Source organism: Eutrigla gurnardus, assembly GCF_963514095.1.
Source record: "Eutrigla gurnardus genome assembly, chromosome: 5".
Lineage (NCBI taxonomy): Eukaryota > Metazoa > Chordata > Actinopteri > Perciformes > Triglidae > Eutrigla > Eutrigla gurnardus.
This window is the reverse complement of record NC_139919.1, coordinates 19,679,719-19,704,057: the sequence shown is the minus strand read 5'-3', so window position 1 is coordinate 19,704,057 and position 24,339 is coordinate 19,679,719. Positions and strand designations below refer to the sequence as shown.

The 24,339-nt window shown below is 42.2% G+C and overlaps 2 protein-coding genes across 8 annotated transcripts in view; one reads left to right on the top strand and one right to left on the bottom strand.

The window, feature by feature from the left end:
* The window catches only part of flrt1b (fibronectin leucine rich transmembrane protein 1b), a 28,562-nt gene extending 17,062 nt beyond the window's left edge, over positions 1-11,500 (top strand). For 2 of the 3 annotated variants that reach the window (XM_084010011.1, XM_084010012.1), the window contains exon 2: positions 8,449-11,500. In XM_084010011.1, coding sequence (XP_083866137.1) covers positions 8,464-10,662 — 2,199 coding nt within the window. In that variant the 5' untranslated portion in view covers positions 8,449-8,463 and the 3' untranslated portion in view covers positions 10,663-11,500. Of the gene's footprint in view, positions 1-5,591; positions 6,194-8,448 lie in introns of those variants that run through there. The other variant, XM_084010010.1, reaches the window with a different exon arrangement.
* macrod1 (mono-ADP ribosylhydrolase 1) overlaps positions 1-24,339 on the bottom strand; it is a 95,534-nt gene that overhangs the window by 61,978 nt on the left and 9,217 nt on the right. The window lies entirely within an intron of this gene.

Sequence of the window (24,339 nt, the reverse complement as noted above, 5' to 3'; positions counted from 1 at the left end):
ATACACGCACACATGAGCACACACCCACAGACAAACATCATAAACACCACATTACGCTTTGATTGAAAGACAAGCATTTGTGCTGCCAAATATTTGTTGTGCCTCTAAATTGACTTGCCGGCGTGCACACACACACACACACACACACACATTTGCATGCACAAACAGTTGCACACATTCGGCCGTTTTTAATGAGTGTTCATTTTACAGATAGTGCCTCTAGGTAAAATAATTGCCAATGTTGGACCCTGATGGCTGGTCCAAGTGTTCTCAGGCCAGTTGTCTTTATGGGCCAATGCGGGCCACGAACACACCCCTCATCTCCCTCACTGCCGCTTTAACTGCTGCTCTGCTGCAGCCGGCACACACACACGCAATGAAGACATGGGCATAATATGCATAAGCACACAATGTAGACACCAACTTACGTGTTAACACTAAACACACACAAGCACATGCGCCGAAGCAGAGGCCAGCAGAGAACAATAGGGCCGTCTGACAATGGGGCTCAGAGGAATTCTCTCCTCCATATTAATATTCAGCAGAGTGGATGTAGAGAGAGAGTGTGTCAGCAGGGACGCATGCTCATCAACCTCGCTAACACTGGGGTTAGGCAACCACATGATTACAAAGTACTCAGACTTTGGTCCCCAGCCCCATAACTATTAATCCCTAGCTCCTACTCCCTCACTTCCTATCTCCTTGCTCCCTACGGTGCACAGAGCTAGCACGCTGCCAAGTATCACAGCTGTCACTTTTCTTTGCTTTCCATTTTCTGAATTATACTGAGCAGCCTGATAGACCAAAGAGTGGATGAATATGGAGATTTGTTATTGTCGATTTCCTGTTGCCAGCCATTGCAATCCTTCAATTTGGTGAAAATGCAGCTGGGAAGGTCATCTGGAGGAGAATGTTAAAAAAAATCCAAAATATTTCATTTTTACTGCTTTAAAAAAAAATCAAAACAGCAAAACCACAACTATGTACTATTTGATTTGTTTTTTTCACGTTTAGTCTCAGTCCCATAATTTCTGGTTGTAGTACCTCATGTGAAAGCAAATAAATAGACCTGCCATACCAGACCTCTAAAAACACATAACGGTAAATGCTCAGGCCATATTGCTGCATGTTACCTCCATCTGTAAGTCCATGGATGACTTACAGCACATATTTACACAACTGTACACTTTTCTGAAACAGTAGAATAAATGCATGAAAAGTTCCCAACACATGTTGTGGCTAGTTATTCTGAAACCTTCAGTAGCCTGAGATCAGATGCGAATGTATGTTTATTCTTGTACGATTTCTCCATACGTTCTCAGTTCATGCTGCTGTTATCACCGGCCTTCTCTCCTGTCCCACAAACAAAAAGAAAAAATGCTACTCTCTGATCATTATAGTACAAAGCGAAGAGGAAAACAAAACAGTGAGGGCATTGGGACTACACAGAAGCCACAGTGAAAGTCACATACTGCCGCGTGCCTGTAGGCTACACAGTTGTCATTGACTGGCTCACAAGAGCAGTGATTTCTGTCCCCTGAGGAAAGAGGCAGTCTCTATGCTCTCTGTTATGCAGAAAAAAAAGAAAAAAAACAAGTCCAACAGAACAGACGCACAGTGAAGAGTCAGTGAGGAATGTTTTTGACCTCAACATTAAATGGGTCACCTGCCCAAAGTGTGGGACCTGCTCTCTTTATTACTGCTGCTTCTGCTCACACGTGCTTCCAGCTGTGGCAGTGTGGAAAGTAATAAGAAGAAATAATATACTGGAATTGTTTAGCTGGGGGGGAAATAGCACAGTTGTAACTATTCAAAGGAAAATGTTGAGATATTTTACACTTTATTACTGAACAGCTCCCTTTCTGCAAATTCTAACTGTTTTACATCACTGTATAGATCATTTGCCAGCGATTCTAAATCCCATTTTTCTTAATGTACTTATGTTACCACAGGACAGTTACTCATTTGACTGTGGTTTCACTCTGTAAGGATACGGGACATTAATAGGACATTTCAAACACACACACGTACACGCACACGCACACACACACACACACACACACACACACACACACGGACACACACACACACACACAAATGGACGGTGAGCTGAACACCTGTTGGCCAACACTTTTTGATTCAGATTTAATTCTGGACAAATATATTAATATATTCCACAATGTCTATTCCAGGGCTTCAACTAATGATAATTTTGCTCATCGCTGAAACAATCCCAATTTAACAATTAACCAAATGACAAACTAGAAGGCCATCTGGAAAGCACAGACCTGTCACGCCCTGTGTTGCAATGTTAACAAAAGGGAAACGAAATGTGTGTAATCTCACTGTGATTCAGATCCCCTCAAAAATGGAGTACTTCGCCCATGTTACCCTTTCACCATGTTTTCATGAAGATTGGGCCAATTGGGCCGTAATCCTCATGATAATAAACAACCGAAAACAAGTTATTGGCGGATATAAAAAAAATATGACCATCAAATGTTAGTTTAAATTAAAATTCCTTGTTTTGTCTGACTAACTGTCCAAAACAGAAAGATAGTCAATTTGCTATCATAGAAGATTACATTTTGAGGAATTTGGAATTTTTTAAAAGAAAATACAAAAATCATTAAATAACTAGAATGGCACTCTGAAAGCGCAGTTCCACCAAGACCTTTCCATTAGTGAAAAGTAATTTGAATATCTGCCCCAAAATGTAAATCTGTTAAATATTTTGTATTTATCCTAAATGCACATAACTGCCATGGAACAGTGACAACATCTTTAACATTTTTTATAGCCCGGTATTAGAGATGTAACACAACTTCCTATCACACGGTTGTTATCTCACAGTCATCACATACCATCTGAACTGGAGTGTGTCTGTTGTCTGAATTCCAATGTGGATGAGGGTGTTGCTAGGACACTTGACCATGTCAGCTGTTATAGACTCTAATGAGCATGCATTTAAAAACTGCATCAAAGGCATGTCATGTGTATAAAAGAGGAGTAAAACTAACTGAGCACTCAAAAGTCTTTGTGATCCAGTGAAAGTCAGCTGGCTTTATGTCAAGGTGTATCCATTCACCTAACATGTTTTGTAATCTCTTCATTGGAGATTAACAGGTATATTCATTTGTTGTATTGATAAAAGGCATATTTCCTTTAAAAAGTGGTGCCTTTTGTGCAAAACGTGGTTGTGACAAAAAAGAATTCAGTAATATTCTGAACCTTTCTCTAACCTTTTTTGAGCGCTGACAGACAACCTCTCCTACATGACTAGTGTGTAGCTTTTCTCTCCTGACTCGCTGCTCTATGCTCCCCAATGCTGCCTATTTCCTCTGTCTCCTCTTCCCCATCACACTCCCCTATAGCTAGGCTTCTGAAAACCCATCACAAAAAGTTTTAAGGGCAGCCTCGGCATCATACAGATAGAGCTGCACATATTGATGTCTAATGGGCAATGGCAGTGAGTTGTGGAAATGCAGCGGATGTTCAATATTCCCATCTTGTCCAATGCAGGCAGACATTTTGCCTGCGGTAGGCAAAGGTTCGTGCAGAGTGGTAGGGCAGTTTGGACCAGATATTGCAACCAATTAAGTGGACTTGTTTTAAAATGACAGTTAGTGTCATTAAAGGTGACATCTGCTTTTTTAAACATGACTGATGACATCCAATTAAAAGTCTTCATTTGAATTATGATTTGACTTCAAAGCCACTTAAAATCCTTGCCCTCCAAAATAGTATGAGACATCTTGAATTACAAAGAAATGGAATAAAAGGGAATCGCGATTTATAATGCTCTTACAGCACCAAACATAAAGCTCTGGATACATCTAGACTGTCCTTGAATTACCGTCTTATTTTTAGTTAAATGCCAATCATAAAGTCGATGCATATTGCAAACAATGTCTATTTAGCATTCTCTCCCATCTCAAGCTGTTTTCATTATGCATGTGAGTCACACTCTGCACATATAAATCAGTTTGCCACTGATTTACCACAAACTGGATATCAGTCTGGAGCTGTTTTATATATATATATATATATATATATATATATATATATATATATATATATATAAAAATAGACACTGCCCAAATTCATCCCCGACAGCTACCCTACTAAACTGCACACCCAATTAAACATGTTGCATTCCGTTTGTGGAACCAGTCGAAACGGCAAATCTAAAAAAAGAAACGTAATCGACCCGAGTTTAGAGTGCACAATTTATGGATCATTTTAAATACCCCTCAAGAATACAGGCACAGACGCGAGGCTGTTGACCAACTTCTTCTCAGCTGCAGCATGTGTCCTTTGAAAATGAAAATGAGGACGGCTTTATTTGTCTCTATTTGTGTTTAAGCAAACTGCATGATAATTTCCCAGTTGGCTATGTAGTCTACTTACGCTGGGATGAAGTGAACAGGCGAATGTGAGCAGCGGAGCAGTTAATGGCGTTGATGAATCTGTCTCGGTACGCTCAGTGTGCCTGATGAAAACCTTATATTTCTAAAGCAAGGTTTCACTGGGGGGTTTATTCTGCACACAAGATTCAGGCACTTAACACATGGTGGTTAATGAAAGCTCAAAAGCTTTGTTCGAAGAAAAAAAAACAGATATAAAATGTGGAGTTTTGGGTCCGTTGGGAGCTTAGTGTTGCACATATGCAGCGTTGACCTTCAGGAAGTATTTTCACGAAGTACTTCATTTTAAAAGGTGTAACTGTTCTGATGGGGATAATTATTTAGCCTGTACCTTTTAGTTTTCCATACAGTGCCAACAAAAATCCAAAAGTACATCTTGGCGTCACTTAAAGACAGCTGGTATTAAAAGTGAAAGCATTTCATTTATGCATCCCCGTAAAAGTACCTTCATTTTTATTTATTTGAGCAATAAACAAAAAATGTGTAAACTCCTGTGCCAATATTTGAATATTCTTCCAATAAAGTAAACAAGATGCCTGAATTGTCATTTTAGGCTCACTTTAATAATAAAAGCTAATTTAAGGGCTTAAAACTCTTTTCTAATTTTGTCATAAATTACCCTTTGTGTGTAGTTGTAGTGAATTATTTTCTAAATTTCTCGGACACCTTGTTCCTATGATTCTCTAACATTTGAATTAGTAAATTCTAATACTCTACTTTTGTGTTGTCTCCTCTCAGGGTTTTGCTCACAATCAATCAGTCAGCTGTCCCGTTGAAGCGGACACCAGTGACGTCTACATTGAGGACCATTTGTGCTAACCTGTGAGGGAACGGTTCACACCGAGCCACGTGACAGGCCATCGCAGCGCCACTCAGAGCTGGCTACGTTCGGCACATGCGGTTATGGTGCTTTACTGTCTTTGAAGACCATCTGTGTAAAGTGAAAAGGAAGCGATTAAACATTTAACAGAAGAGAAAGAGGCAGAAACCGAGTGGGAAGGAGAAAGAAGCCTCTGAACCTAACTCTCACAGCCCGTATTCAACACCGGGCAAAACTGTCCATCACAGCCTCAAACTCATTACCATCACCGGACTGTGAAATTGAAGTTGTTATAATTGTTAACAATACAACTAATAATCACAAGGACTATTTGCTGGATTTTTCTGAGCGGAGGAAGTCCCTCCTTGCGACTCAATTAAAACCACTACCTGGTTATCCAAAGCAAGTAAGACACGGCACTGTACTATTTTTGCATGACCCACTGCTTGTATGAGTATCTAGGATTGCTTTTGACTTCGAAGAAGGACCCTTGAGCCCTCAACCATCTTCTGACTGTCTGCCCAACTGTAGCATTTGGGTGTGGAGCAGTGGTTTCAGAATTAGGGCCTCTGGATGCTCGTTGAAGATGACTTGAGTTGGCAGGCCTAAAAGCCCCTTACACCAGAGAGAGAGCTTGGCAATAGGACACACACAAAACACACGAATGTGGGTGCCGAGGCGGCTTTGAGCCATGCTGTGCTGCTACTTGAGGAGCCCTGGAGTACAGGCTATCATCATCCCTATCATCATTCACCCAAGCTGAGGAAGATTCAACAGCCCCGAGGACCGAGGCTACAGAAGCCATTCAAAGAGTGGAAAACCGCGCTAACACACAGTGATCCACCGCTACATCACACATACGGACACACTAATACTCCTCTCCACGAATCCTTGATACAGGAGAGACAAAGCTGCGGCAGACGTGTGAGGCAAAGAGACTGAGCAGGTTAGCAAGCCCGCTGCAATCACATCCTGGGTCGATCAGACCTTGCACGCATACATTCTTCTTTCTTCCTGCATTCACCTCAATGAAGCTCACCACACTTACATCTTGCTTTCAGCTACATGATAGGGAAAAAAGCACACGCTGGCTCTGTGCTCACACAAAGGCTTTTATTTCAGAACATGATTGAAACTGGGGGGGGAGCAAAGGGAGAGGAAGGCAAACGTGGAGGCGTGAAAGTGGAGGCCAAGAGGAAGTGAGAAAGGGAAGGTGGGGGAAAATATGAGGTGGGGGGGGGGGGGGGAGGTAAACCTTGGTATGAAGGTAGAAACACACATGCAGGTTTGTGCCAATAGGTATTTATGAAAGGGAAGCAGGGATAGTGTGACACCGAAGCATATGCTCGTTGATATTCGGTCTCAGCTGCTACTTTCTCTACCATCTTTGTGTCTCAAATGCTGGGGATGCTTGGAAATAGTCAGATTCAAGCTAAAAATACCATTAAGTAAAGAGAAAATAAAGCCTTTGCCAAATTGCACGACACACACACACAAACACACACACACACTCTTTTACACTTACAGTTTAAATACTGTCTGTGTCAGGGTGAGACGGTAGCTGGTTGTTGTTGTTGATGCAGATCTCTTTCTCAAACACACACACACTTATTATGGCACAAACAAGCATGAACATTTACATTTTTTACACCCATCTTACAGGAAAAAACAACTGATACTGACTCGAGTCCTCACTACTAGGAATTCATTTCCCCTTTCCTCCCAATGTCGGACTGTCCAACTCTCCATCTGTCTTCTTGTCTCCCTCCCTCCCTCCCTCCCTCCCTCCCCCCACTCCCTCCGTCTCTTCTATTGTTGCCATCTCTTGTTTGCTTTGCATGAATTTTGACTGCAGCCAAGGGGCAATTTTGCATCTAGCACTGAGTTCACATACGAACACACACACACACACATGCATGCACAGAAGGGGAGGGTTTCTTTTTTTTTTTTTTTTTTAACTTGCCTTTAGAGGATTTGTTTATCAAATGTGCTGTCAAATCATGTCAGGCATTTCACATCAGGACACATTTCCCAGCCTCGGGCTACCCGAAAGAAAGGATTCAAACATGAGTACGCCCCACTGTAATTTCCACAACTTTCACTACTGTATATTATTCATATTCTATAAATAGTGTGCAGTGAATGTGAGTGTACACAGATCATTTTATCTGAATTGTAAATTTATGTTATTGATGTTGGTGTCAGGAATTCGCAAGGAGACAAATCATAAAACATAGACAGAGGAACGTATTAATGTTGCAGAAAAATGCTTCTCTGTAAAACATCTCACTAAAACATTTCTGGGGATTTCAAGACCACTTCCCTGAATAATTTATAGAAATTTCACGAACAATAACAACCAAGAGAAAACATGCATTATACATGTCAGCTTGTACTGAAACTCTGTTCTGTATGTGAATGCTTTGTGTTCAGTATGTTTACTTATTTGTGTGTGCATTTCTCTGTGTGTTTTTGGTCATAATGTCAAACAGATGCCGTCTGTTTCTGAATATATATAGTCAGGAACCTGTGAAATTCAGTTTTTCTTTTTGTCAATTTACATGTATTCTCTTTTCTAATTTCACCGGAGAGTCAGATATTGTGCAGTCACAACAAGTTCACCACATTCTGGTGTCTTCAAAGAAATCCGCAACACTGTGGGCAATTAATCAGATCTCCTTCTCCCCATCTCCCCTCCATATTAGTTTCATGTCACTCACTCCGTTTCCGTTAATCTTCCTGAAAAAAAATCACCCCCCCTTATTTTCTGTCCCTGCAACTGTCACCATCCAATTTTCTCCATCTTTGTCATCCTTTTCCTTTCACTGATTCTTGTAATCTTCCTCGCCTGCTCAATCCACCCTACATCACACTTTCTGCCTCTTAATATCCATTTTTCTTCCGCCTGGTTACTCTGACCCATATAATACTGGACAGCCCATATAAAGTATGTCTGTCCATTCAATGCCCGAATTGTCTCCATTTTAGATTAAAAATAACTTTACTTTTAACAGAAGGTACTAATTGCAGACTTAACTTAATTCTGTAGTTTGTCCTTCACTAGCTTTTTCTAAAAGTTGTCCTTTTGTGAACAACTCTTTCTGCTTTCTCTTTTGAATGTAATTGGGTACTTTGGTTTTTAGAATCAGTGAGTTATGGCCTTTGTACTTGTTTTAATCCCATTTCCTCTCTTTCAATCAGGAGCTGAGCACCAACATGGCAGCTGAGAGTATTGCTGAGCTCCGGGATTGGCTCTTTCTACTCCTCCTGTGCCTCACCTTATTGGCTGAGGTGCTGGAACTGGCAGCAGCAACAATTGCCATGGAGACGGGCGAGGGAGACGAGGGCATTGTTTGTCCCTCTGTGTGCCGCTGTGATGAGGGCTTTGTCTACTGCAACGACCGTGGCCTCAGTATAATTCCTCCGTTACCATTAATGGCTGCCATCCTCTACTTGCAGAGCAACCGGCTGAGTAACGCCGGCCTGCCTCCCTCACTGGAACGCAGCACTTCCATACGAGTGATCTACTTGTATGCCAACCAGTTGGATGAATTCCCTATACACCTTCCGCCTTCGTTACGGGAACTCCATTTGCAGGATAATAATATACGAACGTTACCGAGATCAGCTCTGTCCAAGTTACCATTACTAGAACGTTTGCACCTGGATGATAACTCTATATCCACAGTTAGCATCCAGGAGCGAGCTTTTTCCGGGACTCCACGGCTTCGACTATTGTTCCTGTCTCGAAACCACCTATCAAGCATCCCTGCAGGCTTGCCAGCATCCTTGGAAGAGTTGCGACTTGACGACAATAGAATCAGCACCATCCCCACACATGCCTTCCGTGGGCTTTCCTCCCTGCGACGCTTGGTCCTGGATGGGAACCTGCTGGCCAACACACGCATTGCAGATGACACCTTTACCCGTCTCTCCAACCTGACTGAGTTGTCACTGGTCAGGAATGCTTTGCAGTCTCCACCAGTCTACCTACCTTCGTCTCACCTGGTTCGACTCCATTTGCAGGACAACGGAATGACTCACATACCACGGGGGGCGCTAGACGGGATGAGGCGGCTACAGAGGCTGGACCTGTCAGGAAATAATCTGACCTCTCTACCACGAGGACTTCTGAAAGACACAGAAAGCCTGGAGCTGCTACTGCTGCGAGGAAACCCCTGGTACTGTGGCTGCAACCTTCGCTGGCTCCATGCATGGCTGCACAGCCGGGGGTCAGCAGTGACAGTCAGGGGTCTAACCTGTCAGGGGCCGGAGCCTGTCAGGGGCCAGGCTCTCAAAGAAGTAACCTCCCTGATGGAGCAGTGTGAAGGCCCCCCTGCTGGCCCCAGTACTGGAATGGGAGTGAACCCAGCAGAAAAAGATGGAGGAGGTGAAGATGGTGTTGGAGGGGGCCAAGCAGTGGCTTCAGTCCCCCATGGTAGCACCACCACTACCTCTCTGCTGGTCCCCACACAAGGTTCCCTCTTCACCATGCGAGCCAAGTGGCCGGGCTTTGTTATGCCTCTGCCTCCCGGTGAAGGGGGGCAAGTATCTGGAGAGTCACTGGAGCTGACTGTAAAACCTCTTTCCTCGGACAGTGTACTGGTGAGCTGGCTGTGCCCACAGCCGGCACCCTCCTTCCGCCTGTCGTGGCTGAGATTGGGTAGCAGCGCAGCTCTTGGTTCCATAACAGAGACTCTTGTACCCGGAGAGAGGAGGCAGTACCTCCTTACCCAGCTCACCCCACGCTCCCATTACCTCATCTGTCTGCTGCCATTACCACAGGAATCCTCCTTTGGGGGTTCCAGCATGGGCTCATCTCGAGTTGGCAGCATGGACACGGACAGTAAAGACTCGGCCCCGGCCTGTGCTCAGATAGAGACTGGAGAGGCTCTGGTCAGCACAGGAGGAGAGGGGTCAGATAAAGAGGGACAGGACTCAGAATTAACAGCCCTACCACTGGCTGGGATCATAGGGGGTGCCACAGCATTAGTGAGCCTGCTGTTAATCTTTGGTATCTTCTGCTGGTATGGACAGAGAACAAGTTACGTGGCCGGGGACTCAGGCACATACAGCAGGGGCCGGGGTGGAAAACATTATGATGACTATGTAGAGTCAGGCACCAAGAAAGACACTTCCATCTTAGAGATCAGGGCCCCTCCTGCAGGGTTTCAGATGACTGCTATGGCCCAGCAGACCCTGCAGCCTAAGCTGGAGGATGTCACCTACATCCACACCATTTTCCCCTCTTCTTCCTCTTCCTCCCAAGCCAACGGTACCTACCGGAGCAGCCACGGAGCGGGCAGCCTCAATGGCACCATCCTTAGCCAAACCAGCCACCATCATGTCACTTACGGCACCAACCGTGGCTACAGAGAGGGTGGCATTCCCGACATAGATTATGCCTACACGTGATGATACAGGGACACACTCCATGAGCCACTCATGCCAGGCGCCACTTCTATGATGACGACCCCTTGGCTGGTGGCCAATTTGTCCTTGGTTTCCAAAGTACCCTCTGTGCCTCTGCTGGTTCAATTCTGATTGGTTTGCTAAGTAGAAAAGACTGATTTCCGCTATGATGATTGGACATTGCTATTGGGTGACAGAAGTAACGGTCCTACTATACTCTACTGCTGTATACTACATTATACGGTGGACTCTTCTTTCAGCGCTACTTATAGTTATAAATGGTTACGTTTTCTCTTTTGGATATCTCAGTGTCTTTCAAAACTACTGTTCTTCTCAGCTCAAAATAATACACAGTAACTTATTTGAGGTTGATATACTAGGCTTAGCTGATATAGCAGGAGATATATTTATAATATGAGGAAAAGGCACTTGATGTGAATAGAGATAGCTCTCATATCTTTCTACCAACTGTAAGTTCTGTGCTCTATAGATAAAAGGGATGACAGAGGGAGAAATCAATGGTTGCTATAACCCACAGATGACAATGGATCATGGTTGACATGAAAAGATGTGTTCCTAGCCCCATCCGTTTCCTCTAGTTTACTCCCCTCCTTTTTAATTTTTCTTTCTTCCAGCCTCTTTTTTTTCTGGCGGAGGCTCTTTCCTTTTATTTCTCTCGTGTCTTTTGTGATGCCATGAGCAGAGGACGACTTTGTTCTCGCCAAGGGAGCTGACAGCAGTGATAACAGTTCTGACAGAGACGGGAGACACAAACCTCAGCATGGGGAGACTAATGAGAGGGAAAGAGAGACCGAAAGAGTGTGTGTGTGGGGGGGGGGGGGGGGGGGGGATGATGGATAGATGGATGGTTAGAACTGAAAATAAGACAAGGAGAGAGAGAGAGAGTGATGCTGTTCCGGGAATGGAGGCACTGAGAGAGATGTGTTGGACTAAGGCAGCAAGCACAGGCGGAGAATGATAGAAAAAAGGGAAGATAAGTGAAAAAAGGGCGTGTGACAAATGCAGCGGCAGGAGGTAAAAAAGCAGACAAAAGAAAGAAAAGATGGTTGATTGAGGTTTTACATGCGGGGTACAGAAAAGGGGTGACAACTGGAATAATGTGACATCCTCATCAAAAAAATATCAGTTAATAAGTTTTACCCACAGTGTATCCACTATTACACGAAGCAAATACATGTCTGCACACTTCCTTCCACAAGTGAAAGACTCCACCTTATGCTTCACGTTAAAGCATGGACCCATTTACATGCCAATGTTTGTCCTCACAATAGAGAGTCATGGCAAGACAATCAAATGATTGCCAAGACCGCAGGACAAATGTGTAGCTTGAGGAGAATGGCTTTTAACCCCCCCCTCAGAATTAAGAAAAACTATGTACCCATGCCCCCAATGTCTATTGTGACCTGGTCTAATTATTAAATCACCGTTGCAGATGAAGTGAGTGAAACCCAATCATACATCTTATGATAATAACCCTCTATTATCAAGAGCTTGGTTAAACTGTCCTAACTGAAAATACATTTTTGCAGCTAATACTTTTTGATGGAAGTCAAAACTACTCTGGTCTGAATACTCTTTGCTAAAATGCACCCAAAACAATCTATCTTTTCAATTATATTAAACATTGCAGTTGTAATTAGATAAAATCATCCATCATAGTACATGCAATTCTATATTGTGATATTATTGGGACATAGTACTCATGGTATATTGATTGGGAAACTGACTGTAGATCAAATTACCAATTACCAAACTATAGTACTTCATCACATTGATGCAAAAAGGCATATGGAATTCCAATATTGCCATGAAGTAGTTTCTTCTTTATTTATAACAGAATGGCCAAGCCACCAGAGATATTTTAAGTGAGAGCTTGGAAAAAAAATCAAAACAATTATTCTATTAAATCTATCAAGAAGAAAATGAACATGCAGCCACTTTACTAATGAATAATCATTAAACTTCTTTTCTAAGCAAAAATACTAAACATCTCCTTGTTTCAGCTTCCCAGTGGTGAGTGTTTCTTAGACTGATGTGGTAGTAAACTGAACCTTGTTTGTACTGTTGGGTAAAACATGCAATTTAAAGACATAACCCTGGGAAGAAAATTGGTGTGATAGAGAGAGCACATTTTAATTTTGAGTATTTTAAGTTGAAGTCAAACTAAAATTCAAAAATATTACTTTAAATCAGCAGAAATGTCATACTTGATATGATGCATTATGTTCTGAAAAGCAGGCATTAAGTGACTCAGGTCATCCACTTTTTTGAGGTTTATTCGGCAAAGATATACGCACACACACACACACACATAGACACGTTGCAGTTTTAAATTCTACTGAATGAAAGTCCATAGAGATTTCCTTTACTTAGAATATCCAGTTTACTAGGTTGTAGTAGAGCATAGACACAGTTCTGTGAACAGGGATCATAGCCCGACCGCTACACTGTGCAGTTCAACAGACAAACATGTACACACACAAGAAGGGAGGGATACCTGCTTTCTGGCTGCCTTTCACTGACCCAGCTGACATACTTTAACAGAGGAGGGATTGCAAAGGAAAAGGCTGAAATCAAAAGAAGGTAGAGATATACAAGTATGTTTCCAATGTCATTAAAGCCCCTTGAATTGAATAGAGAAAGAAAGAGAGAGAGCCTGTAAGTGTTGAAACCCATTCTTGATTTCAGTACCTCTATTTCTATTTTCCAACCTGTGTTACAGTAATATTGGACAAACTCTGGTGTTTTTAGGGGGGGGGGGGGGGGGGTGTTTGTTTGGCAGCCATTGTTTTTCAATTATTATTTTTTTTAAGAGCACTGAAGCTTCCTTTCATTCTGTGCAGAAATCCTCTTTTCCTTTTCCTCAGATGTGGTAATAAAAAAAAAACACTTATGTATAAACAGAAAATGGGTGCAAAATGCTATTCCATTTATCGTCTTTTTTTCTACACAGACGAATAAAGACTCCTAAAAGGAAAAGTAGTTTCATGAGTTCTCTTGTGTGTGTGTGTGTGTGTGTGTGTGTGTGTGTGTGTGTGTGTGTGTGTGTGTGTGTGTGAGGAGGTTCATTAAATCTGAAACAAAGGTTCGAGATATCAAATAATGCACTGGGATGGCTTTAAAAAAATAAAATCAATGGAAAGCTCAAGATTATTAATATGATTTATGAAGAGACGGAGTGGACCTCATTAAATCACACACACTGGATGAATACATCAGTTGCTCCATTTCAATACGGGAGAATCTGTCAGCTCGAAGCAGACGCATGTGTTTTTATCCCGTGAAGTTTTGTGCGTTAGCGTGTGTTCTGTGTTTCGCCGAGCGACATGAGGAAACGTGCGGATGTGCTTCTGCTCTGTGCTCCTGAAGACTTGTATCTCATTCTAAGTGAGTGCTAATACTTGTGTAAGCATGGATCAATATAACGAACGGGGGAGTGTATAAGTGTCCATCTTAGAGTAACTGCTTGTGCTGGGTGTTTGTGAAGGAGAGTCAGAAATAAGTGTCCTCTATGTAGATAGAAATGGATTCTTGCAGTGCGTCTATGTCTCAGAGGGAGATTTAAAAAAAAAAAAAAAAAACCTTCATATGAATGTTTATCTAAAGGATTTGTGATCATACGTCTGTGTGTGTGCTGTAAATACGACCAGCTGTATCTCCACGTGTGTGATTTTACCGACAATGAGTTCTCATCTGTCATTATGGAAGCCTTCCATTGTGGCAGTCCATTAACGCACATTACATACAACAAGAAAGATGTTTGCTCAGAGACTCGAGCACATATCTGTTGAGTCTCAAACTTACCGATGCACTGCCACAAATGGGATCAAAGTGGGGTTTTTAGACATGCCTCCATTGTGTTACTAGAATAGCAAAACATGTTCAAGATATCAAACATGTTCTACATATGTTTTGCATACCAGAAATGCCGGATGCAATGGCTTTACATTGAATTCAGTGCATTTCTGAATACGTTGCCTCTATTTCTTAAACAAATGAGCCCAACTCACCACTTTGCAATAAAACGGTCAGTTGCATTTTAAACTCCAAGCTCAGTGTTTTCTTCACCACAGGGCTGTTAAGAGTGATGTAAAGCTGCATCGCATGATAAAGTGGCTTCCAGTGTTTGCACGCGTTATAAGCTTCTTTGGCAAAAGGTCAATGTATTCCTATAAATGCATGCATTTGGGATAATGTATCTATGCTTGCAGAAATATACATTCCCACAGCTTTGCACAAAACAGAATCATGTTTTTTTTTCCAGATACCAGGACAGGACCATAAGAGCGATCATGTTTTCTTTCAGACTGCAGATTGAACTCAAAGACATAGAGGAGAAAGATTAAACACAACAAATATTGACACGCATACGAGCAGTCAAAAGGTCTGAAACGCACACAGGCATTCCTAAACTCAAAATAATATTTCATAGATTTCCAACCGTCTGACCCGAATCACCACCTCATCTGTGAATCCAGCTCAGAGCAAAAATATGAATTTCAAATCAATCTTAAAAGCCGTGGTGGTTCCGATACCACGTCAGAGCTGGATAACAATCACTGACACGCTTCCCTTCGATCACCCTGCAAGAACAGCTAAACATTGAGCTGTGGTGGTCAGAGTTCCTCTGTAGCGGTGGATGAGGAGGGCACCAGTAGATACAAACAAGGCAGAGAACAGACTGAGACAGCCCCGGGGGGATTATAACAACATCAAGAGTATGAGTTAGGCTGTCTATCAGAGGGAGAGCCACTTTGGTGCCACTGCAAGACGCCTCTAGTGAGATGGAGACGAAGAAAAAACACCTGCCACGCCAACACTAAAAGCACGTACAAGAAGATTACCAAACTGCCCTTGTATTGCACAGTTCTCTGTTTGTGTATGTGTGTGTGTGTGTGTGTGAGAGTCTTAATTATGGGATTTTATACCACTGGACTTACTTTTGTAACCTTGCTTTTAGGAAAAGAACATCTGAAATTAAGAAAACCATTTATAACCTCAAGTAGTAATTACATCATCCTACACTGACATTACATGAATGCTTGATGGATTCCTTTTCTTCACATGATAAACCATCAGACATTCAGTTTCATCTCCTGCCTACACAAGGAAACTGGAGCTACAGGCACTGGGACCCTGCTGGATGGGGTCCTCCAGAGCTCTTAGCCTTCACTCGTGGTCGGCTTACTGCCCACCTCTCCGGGGCTCTACACTCTAGACCGCACTGAGACCGCAGCACTTGTAGTTATGGCAACTTGTGATTTCTCAGGAGTACTCACTCTCAGCCTTTCTTCGGCAGAGGCAGAAACATTGCAGCCAAAAAATAAATGAATTCCAGGAGCACAGTAAATTATTCATTACTTGGTTGGAAATGCCACAGCGGTTTGTGATCATACCAGAGACACACAATGTGATACTGGTTCAAGGCTGCACAATTTAATTATTGAAAAAAACAGGAATGGAAAAAAAACATTGACAAATATTGTCCCAAAATGAATCACAACTATTATTATTGGATAAAGGAAGTGATTTTTTTTATAAATTTCTTGTTGTCAATAAATCCCATGAAAAGACCAAACCCAACAATAAATGTGAGCTGCTAAAGAACTGTATTCTGTTTAGTTATTTCTCCTCTGCCATAGATAGACCTCCATTGTTGTCCAACAACTGTGGAAAAAATATGATAAATTAGGGTGTTTCAAATTCAACCTTGGAGACCGTTGATGGTGTAGGTCATTCATCATCCCCCTCCATGCATAATATAATAAAGACAAGTAAGCATAGCCCCAAAAAACAGTGATAGCACAAAAAGAAAAAAGGGCTGTTGGCCGATATTCAATCAATAAAAGAAACGAAAATTGCAGTAGAAAATATAGAAACTCACTCACATTTCTTGAAAACCTGACATTTTTTACTTCCAGGCTACCACACTATTCACACACACACTACTCTTGTTTGAGTGATGTTTACTAAAAACTACAATGACCATCTTTTTTTCTGAAATGATGTGTGCCATCTGTGGAGTGCCATCCACAGGTCGACTCCAGAAAGAGATCGTTGTCTTTGGTCTTTTCATGAGATTTGTAAGCAATAAATAAGGATAATAGAAAATAGAAAAGCACCAGCCTTTAACTGTGCAGGACTTCATAGGCAAATAAAATTGTAAATTTAATATAATATTAACATTTCATAAAACCGTGAGACGACTCTTTCACTACACCCACAATAATGTGCAAAGATTAACAACTCACACACGCACGCAGATGACCGGCTCGCTCATGCATGTGCAGACAACGAACCCACCGCACCGCATGCTGTTGATCCTGCAGAAGACCCAGAAAGTAAAGGGTGCAATAAATCCTTTTACTGCCCGACATTACTGTGATTGAGGTGTACTTTGTATCCCTATGCATCACTGTGTCCTTCACTTCTTCATGACAGAGAATTTCACCTGCACTTTCCTTTGGGTTTACTTGACACACATCAGGAATCAAACATCAAAGTTCAGTCAGTCATTCTTCATCGGTGTGTTGAAAGTGAATCGACAAAATACTCTTGCTTGTGCACTGAAAACAAATGTTTACCAGAGGGTTTACAAAACGAAATATTATGCTTGAATTAACTGGACTAATAAAAATAAAATGGCTCCAGTTGAATGGATTATCAATCTAAAAGCTCAATTAATCCGGATTATACAAATAAAGTAAACAAATAATTTACATTATACGACCAAGTGTTCATTCTCTCTTCTCTGGTCTTGTATCATCATGAGAAACTATACAGGATGCACTACATCCACCGCTTCATGTCACACTCTCAGCCAACATCATATATTGTACAAACTGATTGATCGACCTGTGTCAGCCCGTGTCCAACCAGGGCCGTCTTCTCTACCCGTGGACAATGGCGACAAGAGGATAAGTGGATAAATAGTTCACATAAATAGCCTAGTCATTTCCTAGGCTCAGATGATGCAGCGGGGCCGAAAAGCGTGCGCGTCGTGCACCACTTCACAACAACGCCTGATAGATCGCAATTACAAGATGGTAATTGTGTGCCGTGTGTGTCGTGTGTACCTCCTGCACTCCCCGCGAGTCGTGTGTGTGATTATGTGACAAACGCATCGTCTGTAATGAGGACATGTGAGGGGACGATGAGGGCTTCTTCTGTTTGCTGGTGGAGAGAGGAGAAGAGGACTCGGTGTTAGATTAAAGCCCATTTTGGATGTAACGATGATACACCCTTTGTACTTTGTTGGGTAACCTATGATTGCAAAGATGAGAGAAAATGGGGGCCTATCATCAGGCTGCATTATTCTGTGTTTTTCAAATAGCACTGCCTAAAGTAAGGATAATCTTCCCCTGATGTGCTTTTAATTTACTCTCCGTTCTAGTCAGCATCATTTGTGCAGCCGGTTCAGTTAAACAGGGCTGTATTCAAATGTCAAAAGTCTAAATGAAAAACATCAATCATCAAAAGGTTGATAAACTCATTAAAAACAGCCATTCATCAGATTATAGACACACTTAGCGTGCTTTTTTTTTTTTTTTAAGCCGCTCAAGTATCGGACGGACCTGAGCAGCCAAGGAGACAAGTAGGCACCGCCAAAGACTTAATGCTAGGCTGATTATTGGCACTTAAACCAATATTAGAGAAAAGGTGCACTATTATTGTCATTAAAAACTGGGAATGAAAACGATTATTGCTACACTAAGGACCACATTAAGTGAGACTGTAGAGAAAATGTAACTCTGCCCCACACAAGGAAAGACACACAAGTTTGACAGCTGGCTGCTTTACAAACTGCACATTACTGTCACAACCTTGGAGGACTGGTCACATTCAGTCAGCCATTTTGGAAATTTGATGAAGCGCCTTCCTGATCTTCCGCCAGCATCTGAAACCTGCTGATTTCAATATTATTTTATTTGTTTTTAGTTTTTAAAGCGCCGCATGGACTGTCACCATTTCACATTCCCTGTAGAAGAGTGAAGGCTCCCATGACTGTGGAATTTTTATCCCTCATCATCATAGTTATTGTTTATATATTTTATTAAATGGACCTATTTTAGCTGCTTGAATTGTGATGGCCTACCTGAATAAATTTGCCAACGTTTTGGCTATTCTACATTTACCTATTATAACAAGATTGAATTATGTGATCGTATTCCATATTTCTCTGTGAAGCACTTTGGTCATTTTGTAAGTGCTCTATTATTAAATTCTTGGCTTGACTTTCCTACCTTCGATTTCGGAAGGACTGCACCAGTCAGTGTTTCGTTTAACTTTTCCAAAACAGACAATCTGACAATCACGCCGACTTAATGTCCGCTCAGGTGTGTGGAGATGTTAATTGATTGAAAAACACACGTAACTGAGATAATATTGACTGACATTGCATTTGCGTTATATGTTAAATAAGAGAGGGAATGATCATTTTTACATATTAAAAACATGTAAAACATATTCAAACGATTATGGTGTGATTTTTGCGGTTTTCTTTAAGTAAGTAGAATATTATGATTAGTCCATCTCTGTAGCACAACAATATTTAATTTTGGATAGTATTTTGACACACATCTAACAAATATTGCACCTCCTGCGATTTTGAAAATTGCAGAAGGGCCATATTATGATTTCAATCAAATTTTGATTAATTGTGCAGCCTTAATGTTAAAGTAATTTTAAGTAAAGTATTTAATTCTCTCTTCAGCTCTGTTTTTCATGAAGTACGCAGCTACTTTAGTCACTTTTTTGAGGAGAGACTGTCCAAAAGTGTGTGTTTTTACACCCAATTAAGTAAATGTTATTTACACTTTAGTGTATTGACAATAAAGACATGAAAAATACACAGGGGCACCGAGGGAGATCCGGAAGGTAATGGGGATGTTGTCAGGACGCGGCTATAATGGCAGGCCTTTAAGTGTGGCTGTTCTGTATCCTGACAATCAGACTGAAAAGCCTACTTCTTTCATTCAGCCTGACATCGTGTTCATGTTAGCAGATTTCTTCTAGGAGCGATTATGCTGTAACCAAACAACAGCGACAATCTGTCAGGGCGACATCATTTCTAGTCAACATGGGGGCTATCGTTGTGGTTGTTAAGGCAACTAACTTAGCATTTTTCACAAAGGTCGAAGAAAGAAAGATTCATAGCAGCTGTTAGATGTCGTTGGTCAGCACTTTGTACAATCTAGTTCATTTTAAGAAAGAGGTGAAATTCCCCGTCCAGCTTTGGAAACGACAATCTTTACCTTTGCCACAGACAAAGCAAAACAGCTGAACTAACTCTAGCAGAGGCTTCCCCTTCAGCACATTCCAGAGATCCTCTCACGGCCTACCAGGAGTCACGACGCTGCACAACAAACCAACACATTTGAACGTAGCACTTGCCCTGATGACAAGCTCTGATGGGCCAAGTGCTGATGATCTAGCTGACTCCTTTTCTCTTTTACTCCCCCGTTCACTCCATCTCCTTCCATCTCCCACATCGGCCCAATCAGGCTAATGAGGCTAGCACTTCCTCCATCCCTTCCTGCTCACTAAAGTGGCGATTGATTGGAGGGGTGGGAAAGCTTTTAACAAGGGAGGGGTGGGAGAGAAATAATTAGCAAGAATGAGCTTTTTTGCAAACCCCCTCAGTTTGGCTTTGCTTTTTCCATTTATTTACTGACCCGGGCAACATTAGGGATTAACTCTCCAAGGGTATGTTAACTTCACAATGTCAGGGTGTAAATCAATCTGAAGCTGTAAACTGGGGCCCGTTGTGTCTAATGCTCATGCCTCGCATGATAGCGGTAAGGAAAAAGAAGAAAAGAAAAAAGAAGGGCGAGGACGATGTGCCATCAAATATTGTAGCTCATCTTCCATCCTCTCACTTGAATTGAGACACAAACTGGAGATCAGAGCATTCTGCGGAAACTCGTTCACTGAACCTTGAAAGCTAAAATTTTTCAGAACACAGTGAGCATTAACGTCGCTCCCCAAATGACCAGTAAAGTGGTCTTTCTGACGGTCGTTACGTAATTAACTTGGACAGATCTGGACTGGAAAATCTAGAGCAGCAGCACTGTCTAAATTCATGCTGCGGCCAATTCACAGCCACTGCAGCCACCGAACTTTGCCCATGGCAAAGACACAGATACAAGAGGACAGAGTGGACATAACACGACCTCAGTGCAGCAATGAAAATATGAGATACAAGCACCTACATTTAAGCTAGAACAAGGCCAGGGTTTGCAGAGTGTGTGTTAAGGAACTTTTCTTTTAAAAAAGAGCTTGAAAAAAAACTGGCAGAAATATACAGCTGAAGATAAAACACATCACACACTTGAGTTTACTTTTAAAGTGAATTTGAAGCATATAGACCCTATATCCTGAATGTGGTGGGCCTCAGATTTTTTCAAAACCTTTAGCATTTTCTATTCATTTCATATTAGAGTTGTTCCGATTCCGATACCAGTATCAGAAATGCCTACGATACTGTTGAAAATGCTGGCATCGGTATCGGCGAGTACTGGAGTCCAGGCACTGATCCGATACCACGTAATTTATTAGAAATAGGAATTTATTTACTGGTTAGCTCCGTTAGCTTTGACACGGTTCTTCTTCGCCGCTCTTAAAACAGTTGTACGGGCTGCCATCGCTGCCTCTGTGCAGCTAGAGGGGCGAAGAAGAGTTGATCACCTGACACCTGTTCAAAGGAGCTAATTTTAGCGCATCATGTCGGCAGTTTGGCAGTACTTCACAGTGGATGTTCCCACCAGTAAGAAGGCGACATGCATCCATCCAGGCCTTACCATAATGCTAATCATATCACAGTCATGCAGGCGTAGTATGATCTTTTTTTTTTTTAAACACACTGGTATCGGTACTCGGTATGAGCTGACTCCCACAGCACGAGTATCGGAATTGGTATCGGGAGGGTACTGTAATGTATTTTTCATGTAAGTTTTGGTTGGAAAGGTTAATGCCTTCAGCAGAACTCCTGGTGGACAACTCACAAACGTCTCTCAAGGTAATGTTATGGACATAAACTTTACTTAATTATATTGCAGAGAAATCCCACTATAAAGCATTTCCATGAGCTTTTCCTCAACCAGCAACATTTTGATACTTAATGTACAATTTGATTGAAATATTTTGGTACTTGTCTTTTAAATGCAGGAATAGAGCGATGCTTGCAAGCTCGTTCAGGCAGTCAACTCGAGCTGCACTGCTACATATGCATGCACACATTTCACTCTCCATATCATACCAAACACGCCTCTCCAATTTGGCAGTCTATTTAAGCTGGAAACATTTCCACTGGCTCCCTCTCTGCCTGTCAAGGCTGCTGCTGCCAGACACCATGCCCCCCCCCCCAACATCCACCTGCAGGCTCCGACAGGGGTTGGAATGTTTAATGATCACTATTATCTCATGTGCTCTGTCAGTTAGGAGTGATGAGGTCAGAGTTTGTTTAAATTACTTTAAAGCTAAAAGTTAGGCAAGGGGCGTGGCCGCTCTGAGTGACAGGTGGGTGCTGTCTCAGCTTGCTAGCTGCTGCGTCGCCTCGGCTTCAGCGATTCACCTCCTTTTTTTTATACAGTCTATGGATATTCTTCATTATTTTCTACCATTTTATCAACTGACCGATCGATCAAGTAATCAGATTAATCGAGAATCAAAATAACTGTTAGTTGCAGGCCGACTGTAAGCTAATGAAAATGTCCTCAATAGGAGAATGATCTCAATTGGCACTAAAGCAGCTGCTATCTTCCACAAGAAAAAAGGCACAACATATTTTGCTACATACATAAAACATTTTTCAGAATCAATGTAAACTTTTCTGTATTATTTGTGGTACGCCACGATGCTCTGCCTTTGAACCTGCCCATCACTGCCGTTGCTTACTGTTGACCTTACTGTTTGAAATCCATAAAGATCACTCAAATGGATTTCCCCCTCAAACTCTTTTATTAGCGTTTGCACAGCAAGTCCTCTTTTCACTATAAATAAAAATGGCAAATAGACCTGGTCTTTTCGACCACTCAAGACGCTTTACACTACATTCAGAAACATAAAAAACAAAAACAGGTGAACGTCTCCATTTGGCACAAACCGCTCAGTGACCACCGTTGGTCATGGCCGTTTTCACAGCACATCTCTTAAACTGAAGCAGCATCAGCAAAGCCAATATGCCTCTGTAAGTGTGTGTACAGAAAGTTGACAGGCATATTGTGACAAAGTGTCCATTAGCAGTGCTCCTCAAAACACCAAGTCAGCGCAGTGGTGATACTGCTAAGAACTAGAGCGAAGACAGTACGGTTACAGTGAAGAGAAACAGTGCAGTTCATGAGGGATCTGTAGCCTGTTTCATAGCAGCAGCATATGAACCCATTTTACATTTTGAGCAAACAATACAACTCTAAATGTATTCTTACAGAAGAATTATTGGTCGAGAGGAAGTAGAACAATTTTATCCACCTTTAATTTAAGCACCCATTATGCATAAAAACATGCAGACCCATTTTATAGTATCTATTTTAAGGGCTTTCTCCAAGCACACACACACACGTAAAAGGTTTGTCTGTGATGGCAAACTTGGTGTGACATTTTGCATCTTGTAATATGAGCCTGTTCTAAGAGGAGCTGACAAGAGCTCGAGGGTAGATGTTTGGTAACTGTGGCACAGAGAGACTTAGAGAGCATACACTGTGGGGGCCATATGGGACCTCAACGGTCTTCGTTTTGGGCTTTCCATCACCTCCTGTGACCCCTGTTACTACCAGGGAGGCCGGGCGGATCACAACAACCTGTCCCTCCTGATTAAAACCTTGGATAAGTGACTTGATGAAAAAGCGCCAGCCATCCAAGGATGAAGTGCAGCCTTGAAAACAAAATGCTTCAACTTGATTATCCTCTAATAAGTGCGACATGATGTGCATTGTTAAAACAAACAGGCTATCAAGAGCTTAAGCACAAAACCTGGAGCAGATATGGTGACATCCAAAGTAGATCTGTGACAAAAATCACTTAATCCTCGGCCTGATGCTGGAAAATCCCTTATAAAGTGGTTGAGCATGCAAAGATTTCCACTCTGTGTCCCCCATTACTCCAGCCAAATGAACATGCGGCTAAGGTGAGATCTGAAAAACAATTTTAGCCGATCTGAAGCAATTTACAACGACAAGTCAAGCCTGACAATCTCCCATAGACAACTGAGCAGAGTGGCGAAAGCACGGATGGCTGCCAGGCTGATTTTGGCGCTGAGCAGAGCGCTAAGCTCCATTGACAAAGTCAGCTAAGAATCAGTGAAGCCTTGCAGAAGGATTGTGACGCTGTGCCACTGCAGGCTAATGCTCTTGTAAGGGGCTCTACCTGCAGACGGGACGAGCTGTTTTATCCTCTTAAAATCATCAAGCAGGATCACTGAGCACGTCTCTCACACCTTGCTCCTTCAGCTGTTCTAGTCAATGTCCTGCTGCCTGTCTGTGTGAGTACACTCATCCATGCATCAAGTTCCCCCCCAACGCCCCAGGTCCTTCATCCTCTACCTCCTCTATAACCCCCAAGCACCACAACCGACCCCCACTACAGCTATCTGTCATCATCAACCACGGACTTCTCTGGAATCAATAAAAGATGCTCCACCGTTGGGTGGAATTTAGATTGCAC